This window comes from Nelumbo lutea, chromosome 3, assembly GCF_056320005.1.
Source record: "Nelumbo lutea isolate HS-2025 chromosome 3, American lotus-T2T, whole genome shotgun sequence".
Taxonomy (NCBI): domain Eukaryota; kingdom Viridiplantae; phylum Streptophyta; class Magnoliopsida; order Proteales; family Nelumbonaceae; genus Nelumbo; species Nelumbo lutea.
Genome location: NC_142686.1, coordinates 7,153,669 through 7,177,655, shown reverse-complemented (window position 1 = coordinate 7,177,655; position 23,987 = coordinate 7,153,669). Strand labels below are relative to the sequence as shown.

The window sequence follows — 23,987 nt, the reverse complement described above, 5'->3', positions numbered from 1 at the left end:
GCCCACCAGCCCACCGGATGATCATGAGTATGACCATATGTTTGGACAGAGATCGGCTTCAGTCAGTACAAGTGCATGCTCACACTGTTTGAACAGCCTCTTTCAATCTTAGATTGGAGATATCTTCTCATGAAATAAAGATAGAAATATGAAAATATTCTCAATGCAAGGCTGTAAAGGCTGTTTAAATGGGCTTTGTACTGATTGAAGCGGGATGGATGTGAAAAATAGTATGCTTTATTTCATGAAGAGATATTTTCAATGCAAAATTGCAAAAATCTGTTAGAATGGTGTGGGCACAGGTTTGCCCTGATGGAAGCCGATCTCTTCTGTGTTCTGTGAAAGAAAGATCAACCGATATTTCGGACTTTCGGTGGCATATCTTAATCGGCCCACTCAAGATTGGGCCCGCAGACCGAGGCTTAAAACAGTGTGGACACTCTTGGGCCCATACAACCGCGTGTCTCTCAAGGCTCCAAGTCAGCTCGGTGGATGTGAAATTGTGGTCTTGTGGATGCAACTCACGCAAGTATATTAACGAGTTATCGTATCGTCTAGCCAAAACCGATATGAAAACAAAAATTCGCGAGATTTCTCCGATATTTTTAAAATTGTCGCACTTTTCCCTCCCATCTAGATTCCGGACTACTTAAATTTTCCTCTGTATTATTTCCTTTTACCACCTCTTTTTTACAGAAAATAGACGAAAGCAGGAAACAGTCAAAGAGAAAGTAACAGAAATGGGAAAATAGAAAAATCGTGTTCTCCTGTCTCCTTCTCACAGAAACGGCGGGCGAACGCAAAACCCTTCTTCCTATTTCCATCACCAGGAACTTCAAAGTATCCTTGTATTGCAAAACCCTAAATCCATCCTCTTAACACAGGTCCGGAAAACTTTTTTGCTTCGTTAATGAACAAAACCAAATCGAGTTTTTCAGCACTTTCAAGGGTGGTTGTTCAATCGTTGCTGAAAAGGAGGATGGGATGATGAGAGTGCCAGGTACATAAAATTCTTAACTTTTATATCAGACCCATCCCCTCTTTCTTCCCGGTTCCCTCCCATTGTGCTTTTAGATTAGAAGCATAAAATCATGGAAAAAAGAGTTGATAAAGTTTATGCAAATAATCCTCCTCATCAAATACGAGTACGACATATTGAAAAGTTCGGGGATTTTGCTTCATCTCGGGAAGCTCCATTTCCCTCTTCATATGGTATTGCGGTTTTTATCGATCGACTCATTGACTGGTATCACCTATAAAAAAAACTCATTGACTGGTCTCCAAGTCGTTGAATGAACTGTTTGAACTCATTGATTTTTGTCTTATCTTAGTTGATTCTAACGCATTGAGTTTTTTTTTTTTTTTTTTTGCGTCTACCTTAATTGATAGGTCAAATTTGTGATTTCTGGAGACCAACAAAAATCAACCCCGTAAAGACTCAATGTGGACCCTGTAAGTAGTACAATTACTTTATATTTGTTTTATTATCACCAGTAGATTTTAAGTTCTATTAAAATGGCATATCTAAGGTCTTCTTTAGTTGATTATTAATTCTTAATGTAGTTTTAAGAACAATGGTCATAGTAGTTGCAGTATTGTTTGCCATTTTCACCTTTTTCTTAATCTCAGAATGGCGGTACTTTGAATAGGCTATTCAATATGATTCAATTTGGTTTTATGCCTTTTGCTTTATCCCCAATTTATTATGGTTTTCTTGTTGTTTTAAATTATTAGTTAAGAATTGCAGACTAGATCAAATTGGCAAATTGATATAGTAGGTTTCCTTTCTTTTTTCCTTCCACCACTTGCTTTTTTTTAGGATAAAGTTTTGTTTTACTCAGAGATATGTTTAGCTTTATTTTATTTCAAATCAGGTATTTTGTCCATCAATCTTCAAAACTTCCTTAAGATAAGTGTCCCTCTGTTATCTTGAATGGATGATCCAGAACGAATAAAAATCTGAAATTACTTCAAGATTTCAGAGTTCTGAAGAAAAAGCGAGAAAAAAATACTTTCCTAAAATTTATACGTTATTTCTATTTTATATAATTTTGTTTTATATTTCTTCTATGTAACTAATTTTCTTTGTCTCTATGTTCCTATTTCTTCTCATTTTCTTTGGTGATTTGTTATTTCATTTGGATCTTTACATATATGATATGCCGCATATATTTCATACCTGTAGCTTCCAAACGGAACAAAAGGTAGGATTTTCAAAAAATTTATTCTAAAGCCTGAGGAAGGAGTTAGTTGTTTGTCTAGTAGTAATCTGATTTAGGCAATAAAATGGTGCGATTGGTGCCAAAGGGGCACCATACAGCTTCAAAGGAGACCAAAAACCACATATAATATATACCGTATAAAACACAATGATAATATACATGTTTAAAGTATAGTATTGTTAAAGTCATTCATACTCTAATTATACACCTTGTATAATATGTTCTCCAGAAAAGATGAGTGACCCCACATTGGTTCTTCAGAAAAGATGAGTGGTTCTAAGGTATGTCTTCTTTGTGTCCTTTACAAATCCTCTTCTGATCCATAAAATGTCCATTATTGTTTGTTTACCTGTACCTTAATTCCTGGTTTTTATTCTTTTGGATAGCTGCTTTTGTTTTCCTTTCATTCCTTTTTATGTGATAAAGTTTTTGTGATGGTTTCTTCCTGTTTGTGTGGTATAATAATGTTTACTTTGGATGTTTTGATGGTTTTGATTTCTTTGATGGCAAATTGACATTTATTAATTTTTTTTTGAAGAAGGTTAAGTATTGAATTGCAAAATGGTGGCAGTTATTAATGAAATTAAAAGTTTTGGAAAGGAGAAGAGTGTAGAGAGATATGCTCTAACAAGAGACAAAAGGTATGTTCCCAAAGTATTTATAAAAGAATTGGGACTTCTACACATCAACATTCACAATATCTAACAAAACCAAAAATCCCTTCCAAATGAAGCCCTCTAAACTCATAGGTAGTTTAGATTTTAGAGAGAACTCATTTCAGGAATTGTATACCCTTGTAATTACAGTCTTAGGGCTCTCCTTACATCCAGTGTATTTTGTTTTCTTATAGAGATTCGGTTGTATGTCCCTATCCAATAAGTCTTAAGGGGGGGGGGTTCGGATTTTATTGTAAAATTCAACTATATACTAAAATTTAAATCCCAGAATTCAACCATGAAATTTCATAAAATTTGAATTTTGATAATTTTGCCATAATCCACTGCCAAATTTCAGATTTGTATTGCTAATGCATTATAGGATAGGTTTTCATTGTAAAATCGAATATAGAATCTGTATATAAAGTTTGTAGTTTGGACCAAACTCTTCAAATTATTGCTAGAATTGTAATTTGGCAGAATCTATATTCTAAATCAGAATCTAAATGCAATCTTAATTGATGTTTCTGAAGATATTGAGGTGTATGTACTCTAGATTTTTCTTAACGTATTCCTTGAATTTCTGCTGCTCTATGATATCCCGATCTGGTTTCCAACAAGGACATAGATATGAAAACATGGATACAACTCTTGTTTTCCTTAACTTGTACCCACACACACAGGTATGGGTATGAGTATCACATATAATATTCTTATATCATGCTTTTATATCTAATTTTTGAAACTGAATATAATTTCTGATGACTTGCGTCTTGCCAATTTTATTGTTCCTAACATGTAAAGATTTTTATAGAACAATTTGTTAAAGCATGCAATTTTACTTATTTTAAAAGTTCTAATACAACAGAGTACATCTAGAAGTATCCATGCAGTATCTGGTGTCTTAGGTACCTGTCATGTCTGACACTGGTATGCTAGACATGTATAGGTACACAGGTATAATAACTGCTGGCAAGAACCTTAATTAGGAATTTCTATTTAATATTGAATGATGGGAGAAAAAAACCATCCTATGTAAGTTAATGTGCTTGCTTTATCTCACTGGAGGAGAGTCAGTTTATATCTAAGTTAAGTGTATTGTGATCTTGTATGGAAATGCATTTGGTTATGGATGTGGCCATATGGGCTATGGTAGTTATTATAGGATTTGGACCTAGTATTTTTGGTATACATGCAAACTGAAGTATTAAAATTGTATCCATCTAGCAATGCTTTCTATGTAACAGTTAAAGTGTGTAAATGCCTAGGAAGTATCTGCATACAATAGCACTATTCTCTTAATTAACTAAAGTATTTAGTAACATGTATTTAGTGCGTATAGTGCACCTTCCCCCCTCTTCTGTACATCACTTGGTCATGTAACTCCCGTGGTGATATTTTAATGGCTGACTTTTAGATCATGACCTACAGCTATTAGTTACCACAGATTTCATGTGCAGTGGTGATAGGAACCAGAACCAGGTCCAGCAGACTTTGGACCCAACAACAGATATTTCAGGTCCAGCATTCTCCTCTGGCTCAGTGAGTTTGACCTAGCAGCTAGCATCCAAGCCTTATAAACCGCCCATGCAATTTGTTTACCTGAGGAAGTCACATCAGACAGTTGAATCTGCACGACTCTCCCTTGATGTGAACTTATAAATATCAAAGTGAGAAGAAATGGAACAGTTTTGGGTGCCGTCTTCTTCATCTTCTTTCACTAATTGTTGAGCTGCTCAACATGAGGATCTAGTTCGAGTGTAGATCAATCTCCTAGAGAGTAGTGTGAAAAGGGAAGAGAAAAGAAGGCACCCAAAACTGTTCCATTCCTTCCTGCCTTGATATATTTAAGATCACATCAACTCATCAAGAGAGAGTCACACAACTGTCTGACGTGGCTTCCTCAGGTAAAAAAATCACATGGGTTTAAGGCTTGGATTTTGATGAGTTACCGCTCACCTCGGAAGCCCCTTCGAGGGTGGCTTAACCTCCTGAAACAGAAGATGGGAGGGAAAGGGGAAAGGTAGGAAGAAAATGACTCAGAGAGAGAGAGATGAAAGGGATATTCATTCACGCTACTTATTACATGATCAGGGCCTTATATAGCTGGCCTACATGCATGCAATCATGGAGAGAATATCTTCTGGTGGCAGTGTAACTAACACTGGGAGGCTCTGCTGCGTGTCACGCTAGCCTCTTTGTCTTCTAGTGAAATGCTGCTTGGTGGTGGCCTGCTCCACTCCTGTAGTTGGGTTTGGAGGGAGTGTTTGGGTCCCAACAGATTTTAGCTGTTGGGTTGAACTAACTGGGCCGGATGGGAATGCTGGGCCCGGTACATGTGCCGTTGGGCCTGAATTCTTCTGGGCCTTGTTCTGGTTCCTATCATGCAGTTCTTTGTATTTTCTTCAATAAATTGTGCATACATTTATCCTTTCACCATGAGGAAGTGATAGACTATCTGATTCCTGAACTGTTCCTTTCAGTATTTAGGACTAGTTTTTCATGTCAATGCTTATTTTGTCCAACTTATCTGCTTGTCTTTTACTTTCTCTTTTGTGTAAGCCTAGTCACAAACACTATGATGGCCTTTTTCTTTTTTTTTTTTCCTTTTTATTTTCTAACTCTCTTCTTTCATTTACATATTTCTTTGATGTGCATTCAATATAATTAAATTTCTGTAATATATACTTTATAGCATACAAAAAATTAATTTATAGCTTATAAGTATTACAACAAGCTTAATTGCTGTATGCTGTAATTGATAAAAAAACGAAAATGCTGTATGGTTGCTTCAACAAAAAAGAAAAGGTGAAATGAAAAAATGAAAATGTTGTAATTGATCCAAAAAAAAACGAAAATGCTGTACGGTTGCTTCAACTATGTACAGCCTTTGCTGATAAAAAAAGAACTATGTACAACCTTCTTGTTATAGGCATTGCCCAGTTGTTCCCAGGTGGGTGACCACTGACCACCTTAGATGCATCACCAACCTAGGGCATTGCCTGTAGGTTATTAAATGCACAGGTGATGGTCTAAGCATTTTCTATGCAATTCTGCCAATGCATTTATTAATAATCTGTGGAAATCCTTTTTAACCTGATGTCAGTTATGCTCGCCATGTCATGTATGACTAACTGAAGCAGGAAAATCATCTTCCTGCACCTTAAAAAATTATAGCAGATTTACACCATTCTTTGTTTGATTTACACATTGTTGGTTTCCTGTCACTGAAGCAGGTTTTGATATTTGGATCATTCACTGAAGATGAGGTTAGGTCATTCCAGAAGCAGTCATCAGAGAATGCAGTACAACCTTCAGAAAAGAAAGAATTCCAATTTGGTTCCTTGGATTTTGAGACTATAAGATCCTTGGGTGGTTTGAATGGTGAACCCGTAAGGACTAATTTTACAAAAGGGTCAAAAGAGACCCAGCCATCAAAAGTGGTTGGGAAGGATAATGCAATTAAAATTGTTAAGACATCAAATGATAATATGCAAACAGCATCAGAAAGTGTGAAAGAAAATGGAAGTATTCAGAATACATCTGATTGCTCTTTCCATAGTAATGGGGTAAAAGAATTTGAAAGAGTTAGTGTAGAGTTCAATTCATTATGTATTTCTCATGATGCTGATTCTACAAAGCAACCAACAATCCCTAGGCAGCATGGGCTTGAAAGTGGAAACTTGAACAGAAGTTTTCCCATCACATCTAACTGCAAACCAGGTGAAGTAATTGTTGATTCAACAACAGTTCCAGCTTCTAGAAAGGATATCCAAAAGACACTGAACCACCCACCTGCAGTTGTTAAAGATCTACTGCCACGAGGATTAATCAACTCTGGAAATTTATGCTTTCTCAATGCTACGCTGCAGGCTCTTCTATCCTGTACTCCATTTGTTCAGCTTTTGCAGGAATTAAGGACTTGCAATATCCCCAAGGTTTTGATCTTTTGAGGAACCTTTAGTTTTTCTGACTTCCATTAAGATGGTATTATGCACTTGATAGTCTAAACGATTACATATAAAAATAGACTATAGAATTATTTATTTTCCTAACAATAAGCTTAGCACTTCCATAGTTGCATTATTAATTCTCATTCCTGCCCCAGATTGGCTGCCCTACTTTATGTGCTTTTGTTGAGTTCATTTCGGACTTTGACATGCCAACTGATTCAAACTTGAAGAAGAAAGAGATGACAGTTATTGAGACTGGGAGGCCTTTCAGCCCTACCATGTTTGAACCTGTTCTTAAAAATTTTACTCCAGATGTGCCATATTGTATATCAGGCAGGCCAAGGTTGGTACTTGGAGCTTGTTTAGCACATTCATTTTCTTTCTTTATTATTGTTATATAATAATTTTCTACTACATAGCTCCTTTTCCTGCAATCCACCTAATAGGTGGCTCAATGACATCATACTTTTCTGATAATTAATTAGGAAGATATTTACCCCTTTTCCAGACAAGAAGATGCTCAGGAGTTTTTAAGTTTTGTCATGGATCAGATGCATGATGAATTACTCAAGCTTGAAGGAATTTCAAGCTCAGGTGGAGCTGTATCAACAACAGAAGATGATGATTGGGAGACTGTTGGACCAAAGAACAAGTCTGCAGTAACGAGAACCCAGAGCTTCATTCCATCAGAATTAAGTGCAATTTTTGGAGGACAATTAAGAAGTGTAGTTAAGGCAAGAGGTGGGTAAATGCTTGTGATTTGTGTATACCTGTTTGTTCATTGTCAAATAAAATTGATGTTAGTCTGACTGAACTGACTGCTTGGAGGGGAGGGGGTGGAAGGAGAAAATTCTGAATTATTCATCATCATTATTAATTTTTCAAAAAATTAGGCTTTTCTTGTTGACTTGTTGCGAATTTGCGATTATGAAGCAAGTTTTTCTTGGGTGTGTTATAGGTAACAAGGCCTCTGCCACAGTTCAACCATTCCTTTTGCTCCACCTTGATATTTTTCCTGAAGCTGTTCGTACTATTGAGGATGCACTTCGTCTGTTTTCTGCCCCAGAGACACTTGAGGGGTACCGAACATCAGCATCAGGAAAGGTACCTTAAGAAGTTGTTACTCCTTTTTCTAATTCTCCAAAAAATGAATAAAAAAGTTAGTGTTTAAGTTTCACCTTAAGCTCAGATTTCCAGATGACATATAACCTGTGTGTTTGGCTGCTTTTACTTGCTGCATATTAGGACACGGTAGAAAACTATCGTCAAGTTTACTCTAATGAGGATAGAAGGGCAATACCTGGCTAGAGAAATAGAAAGCAGAAACATTTTTAAACTGGGTGAAGAGATCATCTACAAGTCTAGTTGATTTAGCTAGACAAGGAGAACTAGAGGTTCTGTCTCCCATGGTGGCTGACTGTGCTTTGAAATAAAAAAGATGATTGGGGGGGGGGTAATAGAAGTGTTGATATACAATTAAGGTTTTATAACATTTTGCAGATTGTGTAATGTTGGTTTTCATTAGCCCGGGTTCCACATATTGAGCCAATGAGTGGGAATCATTCAAGATCGTTAGTTCTGACGCAGATATTATCTTCTGTTACTTCATCTGAACTTGTAAATTTTCTCTGTACCCGAAAAAAGCTTCTCCATTAAAGAAGCTTTGGCAGAGGTTCATTTGATCACACAGTGGCAATCTCTCCCAACTCAAATTTGAAGTAACTGGGATAACTGATTTTGTAGTTTCTCAAAGAATCCTCAGTTTATGAACTTGGTTTGAGGACATGACCAATGGAACTAGGTTTCAAGTCATCAAAAAAAAAAAAAGGAACTAGGTTTTAGTCCTTGAAGGTGAGAGATTTCCTTGAATCCGTTAACACACTATAACACACTACTGAATGCGAAGTGGGTATGCAATCATTATGGCCAGGATTCCAAAAACTTTCTGTTGGTAGGTTTAAGGCATTCTACCTTTGGGAGATGGCTTTAATACTGTTTTCTTTAACTATGCCTCTGAGATGACTAGATGGGAGCTTTTGAGACTGGAATTTCCTCATGGAATTGTTATGAAAGAAAGTAGAACTAACAGTAGTTTAAATTGATGATCCATTTGGACTAAACCAAAGTGAGTATCTATCCCCAACCTCCTTTTTTTTAATAAGTGACCCCAACCTCTTTTCTCATTGGAAATGGTTTTTATTTCTGGTGCAGTACAATTTATTTTCTTATTGGGTGACATTAAGTAGCTAAATATGTATTGGATTTTGTATTCAGCGGTAATTGAGGTTCATGCTCCGTTTAATCATGTTTAAATTGGGAAGTAATGTTTATATTTTTTTGAACAGTGAAGTGATGCTTGCCTTTAATGAGTATATTTCATCATAATTACCACATTCACACTATTAATAAATGATGTTATTTATTACTCCGTTTTCTTTCTTGAAAATGTGTAATACTGTTCATTGAATAGCTAGCTATCTGTCAAATAAAAAGGGGACACATCACGTTTACATTTTTTGCAAATGACGTACATCACCATGAAAGGGCAAAACATACTCTTATTTATGATAGTAAAATTTAATACACAGGGGTACTGTGTCCTTTGAAACATGGCACATTAGGGGTGTGCCTCGATCAGAAATTGGATGTGCCCAAATCACATTCTATAAAAAAGATTCCACCCTTTCTTATTCTAACCTTTCCCATTTGTCCATTTTATCAGAATATGAAGTTTAGCTTCTAGATCTCTTCTCCTCACTCCTAAAATTATACAAGGGTACACAAATAGGAGAATAAACATTAGTTGTATTAAATATCTCTAATAATGGACATTTTCAGGCTGGGGTGGTCAGTGCTAGCAAGTCTGTAAAGATACAAATACTTTCAAAGGTTATGATACTGCACCTAATGCGATTCAGCTATTGGAAGCTGGATGTGACCATATCACATCCTATAAAAAAGATTCCACCTTTTCTTATTCTAACCTTTTCCATTTGTTCATTTTATGAGAATATGAAGTTTAATTTCTGGATCTCTTCTCACTCTCCTAAAATTATACAAGGGTACGCAAATAGGAGAATAAACATTAATTGTACTAAAGATCTCTAATAATGGACACTTTCAGGCTGGGGTGGTCAGTGCTAGCAAGTCCGTAAAGATACAAACACTTTCGAAGGTTATGATACTGCACCTAATGCGATTCACCTATGGAAGCCAAGGAAGCACCAAGCTGCATAAGCCCGTGCGCTTTCCTCTTGAGCTGGTTTTGGGCCGTGAATTGCTTGCCACTCCATCTTCAGAGGTTTGCTTCCTTTGTATTTTCATTTCTGTTGCTTTTAAATGTAATTATGAGTCCATCTAAGTAATGCTTTGCATATGAGATTCGCAAGCTATGATTTCTAGTTGCCATATGCTTCACATGCCCATGCCTGGTGTACATTATAAATACATAATATGATACTGGATACTGCATAGACCCATAGATATATACTATTATAAAAGCACGAATGAAGGTGGGACTTTTCTTGACTAAAATGCCCACATTTTTTATTTAGTACATTTCTAATTATGAAGTTTGAAAACATAATTTCAATTAATGTTTTTCACCTCATTTAATCCTCTCTCATTAATTCTTGTATTTAAGGTATAACTCCCATCCTCTCTTATTAAATCCCATATTTAAGTTATTTTTCACTAATAAATTCTACTATTTAGATTTATGACCAATACTTTTAACAATATAGACCCATATATTTTAAAACTTAATAAAAAACAAAACCATTCTTTATCCAAGTGATGACTAAGCAATTTGACTATTTGAATTAATTAGCCAACCCATGAAGTCATAGTTAGACAATAAATTTTTTAAATAGAAATAAATATAGAAAATTACAAAAAAAATGTAAAAATATAGACACATTTATGATATTTTTTATTAATCAAATTAAAAAAAGAAGTGTAATAAACAAGAATTATTTTTATTGATGAAAATGAATTACATAATCTAAAAATGACAAAAAATTAAATTATTTTCCTTTTTAACAGAGATCAATAGTTCAACTTTTGGGTAAAACCTTTAATGTCATAATTAAATAATAAAAATTAATAAAATATAAAAAGCACAAAAATAAAATACATAAATTTTACAAAAAATAACATTTGGGCACATGTATAATATCATATATTTTTCATATTAAACAAAAACTAAGTGTATGTACAGTATTATTTTTTACACAAATAAAAAAATATAGAAAAAATTGAACACATCTATAACTCCATATTTACACTATTAAAAATATGAATAAGATTGTGGAACTATCTTTTGACTAAAATACCAATTTTTTGAATTTAATCCTATTTAAATTGTGAGGTTTAAAATGTAGTTTGAACCACAATTTTCATGTCATTCAATTCTCTCTTTAAATCTTACATATTTTTTTGATAAATGAACAAAAAATATATAATAAGAAGATAGAACATTACAAAAATAAGAGTTTAGCCAAGTAGGTAGGCCTATCAATGATACCCTAAACTTTGCAGCTCAATATGAGGTGCTTATGTAATCAGATTCAGATTTTGCAATATGCATCCGATTAATAGTGAAAAACAAAAATATAAAAAATAAAAAATACATGAATTTTATAGAACATTTTAGATGCATTATTCCTATCATTATCATCATCATGTGCAAAGCACGTGCACACTTACTAGTACACATAAAATATCAACATGGTGTATCTTAATTCATAATACTATGAAAAGTACTTGTATTTTATATGTTCAATCAAATTTGAAAAGATATTAATTATTAACATATGGCACTTAGATTGGGGTTTTGTGTGCAAATTGGACTTAGAAAAGGCCTATGATATGGTGGACTGGGGTTTTTTGAAAGAAGTTTTGCATCAACGGGGGTTTGGGGAGAGATGGTGCAATTGGATGCTTGGGTGTGTACGATCTTGTCATTTTTCTATCCTTGTTAATGGAGTGGTAAAAGACTTTTTCCCAGCTTGTAGAGGGGTAAGGCAAGGTGATCCCCTATCACCCTTTCTTTTTACTTTAGTGGCAGATGTCTTCAGTAGACTCCTCGCTAAGGCAGACAAAGAAGATGACTTTAGGGGTTGGAGAGTGGGTAGAGACAATGTTCTAATTACTTGTCTCCAATTTGTAGATGATATCATTATTTTTTGTGAAGGAGGAGACATCAGGAAAGTCAGGAGATTGAAAAATCTAATCAAGAAGTTTGAAAAAGTGTCAAATATGAAAATCAATTTGGACAAGAGTTGCATAGCAGGGATTAATATGGAGGGGATGGTCCTACATAGGATAGCAGATTGCTTAGAATGTCATCACCCTGTGGCCTTTGACTACCTAGGGCTTCCCCTAGGTGCAAACCCGAAGGAAAGTAGGTTTTGGAACCCAGTTATAGAAAGATGTAAAAAGAGATTGGCTGCTTGGAAGAGAAGTTACATCTCTTTGGGAGGTAGGATCACTCTGATAAAATCAACTCTGGCTAACCTACCCATCTACTTCCTCTCTAATTTTAGGATTCCACCAAGAGAAGAAAAGAAATTAGAAAAAATATGAGGGATTTCCTTTGGTAGCCGGGAGAGACTAGAAAGGATCACTTAATATAATGGGAGGTTATGTGTAAAAGAAAGGAAGAAGGTGGTTTAGGTCTAGGGAATGTAAGGAAGAAGAATATAGCTCTGTTAGGGAAATGGTTATGGAGATGGCCTCTTGAGAGAGAAAATTTGTGGGTTGAAGTAGTGGCAAGTATACATGGTAGATTGGAGAATGGCTGGGACGCTGGTGTATCGCGTAGGGCTACCTTGGCAGCACCTTGGAAAGCAATTCATAGCCTCCTCCCTCAGTTTCTCAGGTACATCAGGTATGATGTTGGCTCATGGAGTTTAATTCAGTTTTGGGAAGACACTTGGCTTGGTGACTGACCTTTAAAGGAGGTGTTTCCTTCTTTGTATTCTATTTCGTTGTATAAAAATAAGGTCATTTCAATTTTTTTGGTTCTTCCTTCTTTGCCCTTGAGTCTTAATTGGGATCTCAGATTTTGAAGGGGTTTGAGGGATGAGGAAGCAACTTGTCAGTCAAAGCTTCTCCTTCTTCCTGATAGTGTTTCTTTAGAGCTTTCTTGTCCAGATAGAAGAATTTGTTTCCCAAGCTCTAAAGGTTCCTTTTCTTGTGCCTCCTTTTTTAAAGCTCTTTGTTAGTCCCTTTCCTCTCTGTCCTTTCCTTGGAAAGAAGTGTGGTTCCTGCTGATTCCCCTTAAAAGTCAGGCCTTCTATTGGGAAGTGGCTCTTGGGAAAATTAACACTCTGCACTATTTGCAAAAGAAGGGGCCTTTTCTGTGTATTTCCCCGAATTAGTTCACTCTATGCAAATCTGATGGTGAATCTTGTTACCATTTACTAATTTCCTGTTCATTTGCTACAGATATATAGGATTGGTTTTTCTCTTTGTTTGGGTGTAGGTGTAATATTCCAATGGAGATAAAAATGTTGTTTGACCTATCTACCTTTGCTTTACAGAAGAAGAGGGGAAGAGTAATGCGGAGGTACACTAGAGCAGCAGTGGTGTGGACCTTGTGGGAAGAGAGAGATGTCAGAATCTTCCAAGAGAAAGAAAGGAGCAAACGACAAATTATGGAGTGTGTAATGAGCAGGGTTATACATTGGCTACAAACGTTGCAACTATTAAAAAATTTCACATTTGATGATATTTGGAGGAATTGGCCTTTAGTGGCTTCTAGCTCAGTGTAGAAGGTTAAGGCAAGGTTGGCTTGGACTCCTCCCATTGAAGGATTTCTGAAACTAAACTTCGATGGGAGTAGTCAAGGCAACCCAGGCCCAGCTGGAATAGGAGGGGCCATCAGAGACAAGGAAGGAAATTTAAGAGCACTTTTCTCAGGATGAGTGGGGAATGGAGACTCCTTAAAGGCAGAATTGTACGCAGCCCTACAGGGCGTACATATTGCAAGAGAGTTATGATTGGAAAATTTGGTGATAGAAGGGGACTCCAAGGTGGTGGTGGGTTGGCTAAAAACCCAGATTCAGTGGTTTGGGCTTACAGAAATGAAATGAAGAAATTCAAATGGATAACTCAGCAGATGGATGTAACTATACAATGGGTGGGGAGGGAGGCAAATGCTTTTGCTTATTCTAGCTAAACAAGGAGTAAATAGGGATCAATTGTACTGGGCCCACTTGTAACTTTATGATGTTTCTGTATTAATTAGTGAGGCTGCACCTCGCGCCTCATATTGGGATGCTTGTAACGGACTATTTATCATTTGCTTCTAATGAAATCAATTGAATTTTTATCTATCAAAAAAAAAAAAAAACAAAACAAAACAAATGGCACTTAGATTGTAAAGCTAGAGAAAAACATTTCTTCTCCTTGTTGATTGAAGTTATTGAAATTAAATCTTTCAAAGGCGTTTGAAATCATAGAGGCCAATGTAGCAAGGTCCTCTCTGTCTTGCTAATTATATCCTCCAAGGAAGAGCTCTTGTGATTTGTAAAAAATATGTTCTTCTCACCTTAGAAGCTAAAACCTCATTGTCCATAATCACTTTTTGATACTCAATGCAGTTATACTTAACCTTGTTCAAAAAAAAAAAACTGAATAAAAAAAAGAGCACAAGGAGATCCTTGGGAATAAGCTACCAAGGTTCTTTCTTGCTAATGATAGCCTCCAAGGAAGAGCTCTTGTTGCTAAAAATATGCTCATTTTTTCCCAGTTGTGAAGAAAATAACCACGGAGATCCTTGGGAGTAACCTAGCTTCTGTTATAAAGCCACAAAAATGTAAAGCCAAACCTTGGAAGTAAAGCATAACGGAGGAACCTCGGGCTTATATTTTATTGGATGGGAGGAATTTGCTAGGAGAAAATTTAGGGAGTTGGAAGCAAAAGGTACTTGGCCTTTGAAGGGGAAGGAAAAAGATAAAGTGGAGACTGATGGTTTGAGTTTACTACAATAAATCATGAGAATCAAGACTGTCAGATATCGCCTGAAGTTGGAGACAAGCTTGTTGAGAAAATGAGTAAAGAGCTTCTTGGGATTGCAACTGGAGAAAATGAGTAATAGGGTAATATTTGTTGTTGGGGATGTTTTAGAGGGTTGGTTGGTTGTGGAATGACTTGCCTTGTGAGGGGCATAGAGTTTCTGGGTGTAATTTGATTTCCTTTTTCTAAACAAATGTTAAGGGTGGTTTGTCTTTTCGGGTTGGTTCTTGGAAAATTTAGGGTCTTGGGTGAGTGGAGGAGGGTGTCCAGCTTTTGAGACTGTTTGTTTTGTCTTCTTTTCTCTGGCGATATCTTATCACCCTTTTTGTAATTCCTTATTTTTTCTTAATAAATTTTCTTTTTTATTTTTTCATAAAAAAACATAATGGAGGAACCAAGAAGGGTGTTATAACATGGTTTTGTTAAGAAAGAACCATTAGGACTAGCAATCCAAAATGTCGAATCTTGAATCTTTTCCTTTCATAAGTGTATTGTAGGCATTTAAGTATGTTCTTGTTGAATCTTCTTTGATATGTAAAAATGTTTACACTATACCTTGTCAAACACCAGATCCATAAGATCTATGAACAGGTTGAGTGTTGAAATTCCCAGTCTGCATCTGGCTGGCTATATTTGCTACTAATAACACGAAACACAGATAAATTCTCTTATCCATATTGCCTTAACTACTTGACCAATAAGTATTTGTTCACAAGGTGGAAATGACATTAACCTATTCACTGTCTTTCTTTGGATGAAAACATTTGGGGCCAAGCCATCAAACAGTGCTTCTTTTAAGCATTAGGATTGTCTGGAGGGAAGTCTCTCCATTTTTTCCAAAACAATAGCAACCGAGGTTGGAACAGAGAAGAGGGATGGTGAACTGAAAGGTTTGGCAGGGCACTCTTGAAAAGCACTAATTTCCCTTCTGTAGTTGTTCAAGACTGCTATCAGTCTTGAGCACTAATAAATTTCAGGTTCGAAAAAGGAGAAAGAATAGAGGGAGGAGGAGAAAGAGTAGGGAGAGAGAGTAGAGAGCAGTAGAAGACAAGATTTGAAAGGAAGGACAGAATCTCAATATTCTGCCACTGCCACTTTATTTAATATTTATAGGTTATGCTCATTACATGGAAAGGACAGATCTGCCCTTAGTCTTTACATAACAAATAGAGCAAAATAAGACTGAAACAAATAACAACTGAAACAACTAAATGACCAACAGCTGACCCTAGGAAGACTAGAACACCTTCTACCCTACGAACACAGTGGGACCGTAGCTGTGGGGCCCACATCAGTGTTCTCTACACTCCCCCTCAAGTTGGGAATAAATGTTTATCATTCCCAACTTGGATAGATCCGCCTCTAGCTTCTTCCTGGTACAGCTTTGGTGAGGATATTTGCCAGCTGCATGTTGGAGGTGATGTATGGGAGACACACTTCTTGTGATGAGACCCTCTCGTACAAAATGTCGATCAACTTCAATATGTTTAGTTTTGTCATGCTGTATCGGGTTGTGTGATAGCCGCTTGATTATCACAATACAGCATCAGGGGCTTCTCATACTCAATACCCAACTCCTCAAGTAGTGATATCAGCCAAAGAATTTCAGCCACTCTGTTAGCCATTGACATGTATTCAGCTTCAGCACTAGATCGGGAGACAATACTCTGTTTCTTACTCCTCCAAGAGACCAAGTTACCTCCCACAAGAGCACAATATCTAGAGGTAGACCTTCTGTCATCAACACTCACAGCCCAATCGGCATCCGTATAGACCTTCACCTTCATGTGGCCATTGTTCTTGAACAGTATACCTCTACTCGGGCATCTCTTCAAGTATGCTAATATTCTTTCTGCTGCTAGAAGGTGCGTGGTTCTAGGAGAATGCATGTACTGACTGACAACACTAACTGCATAACTGATATCTAGCCGAGTGAGGCATAGATATAGGAGCTTTGCCACTAATCGCTGAAACATAACCTTGTCTTCAAGAGGCTCCCCACTCTCTGCACTAAAAATGTGGTTCTATTCAATGGGTGTATCTACAGGTTTGACACCTAGCTTTTCAGTTTCCGCCAACAAATCTAGAACATATTTCCTCTGAGAGACAAAGATCCCCTGTTTAGATCTAGCAACCTCAATACCCAAAAATTACCGTAGTGCACCCAGATCTTTCACCTCAAATTCTTGATGAAGGAGCTGTTTGAGGGACTCAATCTCATGGTTGTCATTTCTTGTCACCACAATATCATCAACATATACTGCAAGTAATGTCAGAGAGGACTCCACCCTCTTGATGAACAGTGTATGATCTGACTGGGCCTGTATATTACCGAACTTCCTAAGGGCTAGTTTGAATCTGTCGAACCAAGTTCTAGGTGACTGCTTCAAACCATACAATGCCTTATTGAGCCAGCCGACCTTCTTACCTGCCTCTGTATCATAGAATCCAGGAGGCAACTGCATGTAAACCTCTTCCTGTAAGTTCCCATTCAGAAAGGCATTTTTAACGTCCATTTGGTACAAAGGCCAAGTGTGGCTTGCTGCAAGAGATAATAGAACTCGAATGGTGGTCATCTTGGCTACTGGGGCAAATGTCTCCAAGTAATCTATACTATAAGTCTGAGTGAACCCTTTTGTAACTAGCCGAACTTTGTACCTCTCAATGGAACCATCCGCATTGTGCTTCACAGTATATACCCATCTTCATCCAACTGGTTTCTTTTCTTTGGTTAAATCAACTAGCTCCCAGGTATTATTTTTCAACAGGGCATCCATTTCAACTTGCATTGCACCTCTTGACTCCGGGATTGATAGGGCTTCTTGCACTATTATTGGAATAGGGACATTAATAACGGAAGTGAGATAGGACCTGTAGGAGGGAGATAGGCGATCATAGGATAAAAACTGGGAACTATAGTGGGCTGTAGATGTGGTACAATGCCGTTTCCCCTTACGAACGACAATGAGAAGTGGCAATAGTGGAAGATGTCTCTGTGGGCCCTAGGACTGTAATACCTGGACTTGGAGCTGCAGAAGAGATTAGAGTTGGCCTGGATTGCTGATGACCGGGATCAACCTGCCTGAATCGCCTGTGATAAACCCTCAACTCCTGATCCCTCTGACCACCCTCACTATGGTAGCCCTCATCACCTAATGGAATAGGTAAGGGAACAACCCCAAAAGTATGAACCCTACCCTCACTGTGCTCCCCCTGAAGAAAGTGACCCAAATCCCGACTCGCATTGCTCTCCCTCTGAAGAAAGTGACCAAAATCCCGACTCACACTGCTCTCCCTCTGAGGAGAAACCCGAGAATAATAGGGTGTCTCCTCAAAGAAAGTGACATCCATGGAGACAAATCTTTTCCCTGAGACAGGATCATAGCAACAATAACCCTTTTGAGTTTGTGCATAACAAAGAAAAATGCATTTGGAGGCCTTTGGTTTGAACTTGGAGTGATGGGGTCCGAGAAGTTGAACAAAACAGGTACAACCAAATGTTTTAAGGGGAACAGTAAACAACTCCTCATCTGGGTATAGAAGAGAAAAAGGAGATGACATATCAAGAACCTGGGAAGGAACCCGATTAATAAGATATACTGCTGTGAGGATAGCATCACCCTAGAAGCGAATAGGGACATTGGAGGTAAATATAATACTTTTAGCCACCTCCAAGATGTGCCTATTCTTCCTTTCTGCAATCCCATTTTGCTGAGGTGTATGAGGGCAAGTGCTTTGGTGGATAACCCCATGATTAAGAAGGTAAGATGCCAATGGCTTAGCAAAGTATTCTTTTGCATTATCAGATCTAAGAACTCTGATCTTGGCATCAAACTGGGTTAGGATCATTTGGTGAAAGGTTTGGGTCAGGGTGGGAACCTCATCTCGTGAACGCATAAGATAAACCCAAGAAAATCGGGTATGGTCATCAACAAATAACAAAAAACATATGTACCCACCCATAGAAGGGATGTGATATGGCCCCCAAACATCCGTATGCACAAGATCAAATGGACGATTACTCCTTTTATTACTCAATGAATAAGAGTTTCTACAATGTTTAGCAAACTCACAGCTTTCACATTGCAACTGGGACAACTCTGATCTAAAACCAACTAGCAAACACAACAGCAGCTGTCCGTAGAGTTCTCACCCCTTATGAGAGTTCGGAAACCCCAAAAGACTCTGAAAAACAGCTTAGAAGTAGGTCTGATATGCTTGGCAGAATTATGGTTTTAATCAGTCCTTAAAGTAAACAGTTCAGTTGCACAATCCAATCAGTACCGTATAGATAGATTTGCAGTAGGGTTAATATGAAACCCTAGAATCTGATCAATGCTAACAACAAACTTGAGGACAGCTCTAGGTAGATCGCAAGATCACTTTCAAACCCTAGAGCAGAGAGAAACAAGGCTAAGGCAGTTCGGCCCAACAGTAGGGTTTGCTGTAAAACCCTAGAGAATCGAAGGGAGAAAACCCTAGAATGGTTCGGCCGCCCTCTCCAGATAGGTCCAACCTATCTTCTCTGATAGAACTTCTCTTAGAAAATAAATAACTTACAAGGAAATATTGTTCGCTGCCTTCCAAGGTTACCCGAACCCTAGTCTTCTCTGATCTTTCCTGACCACCAACACTCTACAACCGTGACAAGCTTTCAACAGCTGCTAGCCCTTTTGGCGATCTCCAAGAATCAGTTTGCGAACTCCACCTCTTCAGCTTCCAGTCCTAGGAGATTCTCATGTGGTCGGCTGGTACTAGACTCACATGAGAAACACTAACTTGGCTCTGATACCATGTAGTTGTTCAAGACTGCTATCAGTCTTGAGCACTAATAAATTTCAGGTTCGAAAAAGGAGAAAGAATAGAGGGAGGAGGAGAAAGAGTAGAGAGAGAGCAGTAGAAGACAAGATTTGAAAGGAAGGACAGAATCTCAATATTCTACCGCCGCCACTTTATTTAATATTTATGGGTTATGCTCATTACATGGAAAGGACAGATCTGCCCTTAGTCTTTACATAACAAATAGAGCAAAATAAGACTGAAACAAATAACAACTGAAACAACTAAATGACCAACAGCTGACCCTAGGAAGACTAGAACACCTTCTGCCCTACGAACACAGTGGGACTGTAGCTGTGGGGCCCACATCAGTGTTCTCTACACCTTCCTTGGATATGTAAGACTTTTTCCAACCTGTAAGTTTCTGCCCAAACCTTCCTTTTTACAGGTTCCCAAAGTGCATTGAACTTAGACCAATAACCTTGATGGTAGTGATCCACTCCTACAACCTAGGGTGGCTGCCAACTTCTCAATGTAATACTTCACCAACCATAGGTAGTTCACTCTTGTGAAATTTGATTTTCAGCCAAGCAATATATTAGTATGAACCTTATAAAACAGAGTGGAAAGATGGGCTTGAGTGAAGATAATGGAGTAGGCTCCAAATTTCAAGAAAGACATGGAAGGTCCTTCTGGTCTTGTTAGTTGGCAAAACTTAAGAGTTTTTAACTATCCATAGCTGTCTTGAATGCAAGGAGTGGTGTTAGGATGGTCCTATGGAGTGATGGCAAAGTATTTTGGACAGCTTCCTACATCTGAACCATCAAAGATATGCCTAGAAAATGCTGCACCAGAAAACTCAGGCCCCAAGATACATTTGGATACTTGGATGCTAGGAATTGATTAAAAATGATGGTCTTCAGGACCTGATTTGCATATGAATGAATTGTTCATGTAATTGATTGTGAAGATAATGGTCAATTATAGTACTGCTTCTTAACTGATCTTACGTTCAAGGAAGCAGGAGAGATGGTTACGGTGGTGATGGTGGTAGAGGTGGACGCGGTGGTGGGTACGGATTTGGAAGTGGTTATGGCGGTGCAAGCAGAGGTGGTTATGGTGGTGGAGGGTATGGTTTTAACGGGAGTGGTGGCAGAGGCAGAAGAGGTGGTAGTGGAAGGAATAGTGGCGGTGGTGGTGGAGCTTGTTACAACTATGGTGAGATTGGGCACTTTTCGAGGGAGTGTTATCAGGCAAGTGGAGGTGGCAATGGTGGAAGAAGGTATGGTGGAGGTGGATTTGGTGGTGGGAACTGCTACAATTGTGGGGAGGAAGGCCATTTCGCCTGAGAATTCCCTAGTGGTTCGAGAAACTGATTGAATGAAGTAGTGATTATCTTCTACCTTTTTTGTGGTGTTTGTTCCTTCTCTTCTGCATAACTCCCTAGCTGACGGTTTAGCTAAACAAGGGGCAGAAAGGGACTCACTGTTTTGGGATAAGCTGTAACTATAGTGTGTTTTCTTTCTTTCTTTTTTGCCTTTTCTTGAGGTTCTTTGTTGCTCTTGGAAGATAAGCGTGTTTGTCTTCCTTTTGTAAATATTCTATTGATGAGTTAATGAAAGTGTTATTGATAAAAAAAAAAAATTTAAAAGGGTTCTCTCAGGTTTCGTCTAAAATGATGATACTACATTTATTGGATGGGGTTTCCTGGTATCTTTTCATTCTTTTGTTTCACATACTTGAAACCTTTTGATGAGAGCTGAAGAATAGGGTTGGTATTGTTGAGCTCTCTCCAACCATTGGTGGCATATATATCATGTAGCGTTTGTTTGGATTAATGGAATAGGCTTATTTTATTGATGAGTTAATGAAAGTGTTATTGATCAAAAAAAAAAAAATTAAAGGGTTCTCTCAGGTTTCGTGTAAAATGATGATACTACATTTATTGGATGGGGTTTCCTGGTATCTTTTCATTCTTTTGTTTCACATACTTGAAACCTTTTGATGAGAGCTGAAGAATAGGGTTGGTATTGTTGAGCTCTCTCCATCCATTGGTGGCATATATATCATGTAGCGTTTATTTGGATTAATGGAATAGGCTTATTTTCTTTAATTAATGAATAAGTAAAAAATATCCAGTTGATTGTAAACTTGTATTGTCTGGGACTTAACCTAATAGGAGAGTTGCTGATTATGGGTGGTAGATGGGAGAGAATCTATTAAAAATTTTATGAGACATCTCTTGCTTCTTAGTTCTCGTACTTTGTGTAGGGTAGGAGATATGAGCTTGTTGCAACGATTACTCACCATGGAAGGGAACCTTCAAAGGGGCATTACACTGCTGATGCCCGCTACACTGATGGTCAGTGGCTGAGATATGATGATGCATCGGTCACTGCCGTGAGCATAAGCAAGGTGTTGCATGACCAGGCTTATGTTCTCTTCTACAAACAGGTTTAGAGGAATTGATGTAGGATGGTGTTGTTCTTACTTCTTACTCCAGTATTGTAAAGTAAAGGCGTTTATATTTAAGAATTCATTGGGAGGATGGACTGTAAGCCATTTGTTAGCCAGTCTGGAATGTCCATTTTGGTAGTGTGTCTCGCCGGGATCTAGTTATATTATTTGGATCAACTGTTCTCTGAACTCATCATCAAGGTACATGTAGCCATTCTTGTTTTATTCACAAGGTAGATTTCTTCGACCTCTAAATCCTACACCAAATCAAGAAGAATGATCTTTTCTTCAACTTTCTGTTTCTTATTTTCTATCAATCAAGGTTTCAGCCACCGAGAATGATTCCATTGCAGTTGGATTAGCCTACATCTTTAAATTTGGCAGGTCTGGTAACTACGGCCTACGGGGATGTCAGTGGATGCAATGCAGCACGAGCTGATGGTATCGCTACGCGGCAGGATATAAGTGTTCGATCCACTTCAAAGGATATAGAGAAGTGAAGGAGGGAGATACCCTCAAGTATTGAAAGAAAAAGGCAAAAAAAAAAAAAAAAAAAACTTGAATGACCAATAACAGATTAACAGTGACAAAAAGAGGTCACTAAAGAATGGCATTTTATCAAGGCATTTTTTTTAGCTTAAATTTTAAAAGAACTGAGAAGTGAGAATAACTAAATGCATAATGGTAAAATATAAAAATATCCCCTGAGGTTTCATTTTAAGAAAAACCTTCCATATAGTTTTGAAAAAACCTACAGTTACCTTCCTTTCATTATTGTCTTCTTCGGTCATTACCAAAAATAAGCATTATTGTCTCAACAATAGAGGCTTAGAAGTTATAAAATTGATCTTACTACTTGTTAGGGCATCTTTCCATATAATCAAAATGCCAGATCTGCCCTTTTAGATTTCACTAGATCATGATGACTTTACAAAATGAAACTATTTTATTCTTTTTAATCTCACCAAGGGAACTCTATTAGTTAAAAATTAAAAGATTTTTTTTGCGAGTGTTTTAATAATTCTCCATATGAATTGATAGACATAAGGGTAAAATGGATAGTTTCAAAAAATTAATACATTAGGCCAATGTTTTCTGGCTCAGACAACGATGGAAGGGAGGTAACTGAAGGAATTTTCAAAACCTAAGGGGAGGTTTTTATAATTGTCAGAAGCCTCAGAGATGTTTTTATGTTTTATACAATGCATAAATAATTGGATATGAAAGTAGTAAGAGACTAGGAGCACAGAAGTGACAATCAAGCCAACTCCTGGATGATCTCTTACTTGATAGACGGTATGGAATCGGCATATCACCTCTCCACAAAGGTATCGCCCGAGCAAGTGGATAATCCCAATATATAATATCCAAAAAAAAGAAAAAAGAAAAAAAACAGAGAAAATGACATCTCTGGATTACTTGTACAATAGATTAGAGTCTATTGGATGGTAAGCATCAGTTGCAAGTAAACTCTCATAATCTGGTTGGTGCAAAAAACTTGTAATATAATCTTCGGAAAAGAGGTTTATTTTTTGTTTTTCTTCATGGGTAAATGAAAATTGACAAGTAGCTGAACTGAAATGCTTCAGACTGAAAATTTTTGAGAAATGAACTGGGCTAAAAGGAATTCATAAAAGCAGGTGGGTATAACGGAAAATAGTAATGGAAATCCCACCTAGAAAATTAGATTTATGGTCGTTTCATTTTGCCAATTACTCTGAATGGTGAAGGAGGAAAACCATAGTTTCGGAAATTTGATGTATGGAATTAATGGGATCATAATTGGTTACCCTTCTTATTTGCCAATTTGGTTATCAATTATTATCTACATGGGACATCAGATTTTGACAAGTTTAGACTGCATATGAAAATGAAATATCACGGGTGGGAAATAGGAA

The 23,987-nt window shown here is 37.4% G+C and overlaps 1 protein-coding gene across 19 annotated transcripts; it reads left to right on the top strand.

The window, feature by feature from the left end:
• Positions 1 to 561: 561 nt before the first annotated feature.
• On the top strand, positions 562 to 22,344 carry LOC148862654 (ubiquitin carboxyl-terminal hydrolase 24-like). Of its 19 annotated transcripts, none has more exons than XM_088980852.1 (10): positions 693 to 1,000; positions 1,390 to 1,452; positions 2,452 to 2,503; positions 6,115 to 6,601; positions 6,680 to 6,816; positions 6,987 to 7,174; positions 7,340 to 7,572; positions 7,790 to 7,935; positions 9,956 to 10,132; positions 21,909 to 22,344. In XM_088980852.1, exons 3-10 carry the CDS (start codon positions 2,489 to 2,491, stop codon positions 21,915 to 21,917), a joined length of 1,392 nt encoding a protein of 463 aa, XP_088836978.1. In that variant the 5' UTR covers positions 693 to 1,000; positions 1,390 to 1,452; positions 2,452 to 2,488; the 3' UTR covers positions 21,918 to 22,344. The 19 variants fall into 19 exon arrangements, with proteins under 19 accessions (XP_088836963.1, XP_088836975.1, XP_088836959.1 ...); XM_088980844.1 differs by having other exon boundaries at positions 21,904 to 22,344; XM_088980841.1 differs by lacking the exon at positions 21,909 to 22,344 and adding an exon at positions 13,377 to 14,202.
• Positions 22,345 to 23,987: the final 1,643 nt, after the last annotated feature.

Excerpts from the sequence above, each read along its gene's own strand:
- LOC148862654 (XM_088980833.1), top strand. Across the intron at positions 7,573-7,789 it reads AAGTGTAGTTAAGGCAAGAG|GTAACAAGGCCTCTGCCACA; the intron begins GTGGGTAAATGC and ends GGTGTGTTATAG. Across the intron at positions 7,936-9,955 it reads GAACATCAGCATCAGGAAAG|GCTGGGGTGGTCAGTGCTAG; the intron begins GTACCTTAAGAA and ends GGACACTTTCAG.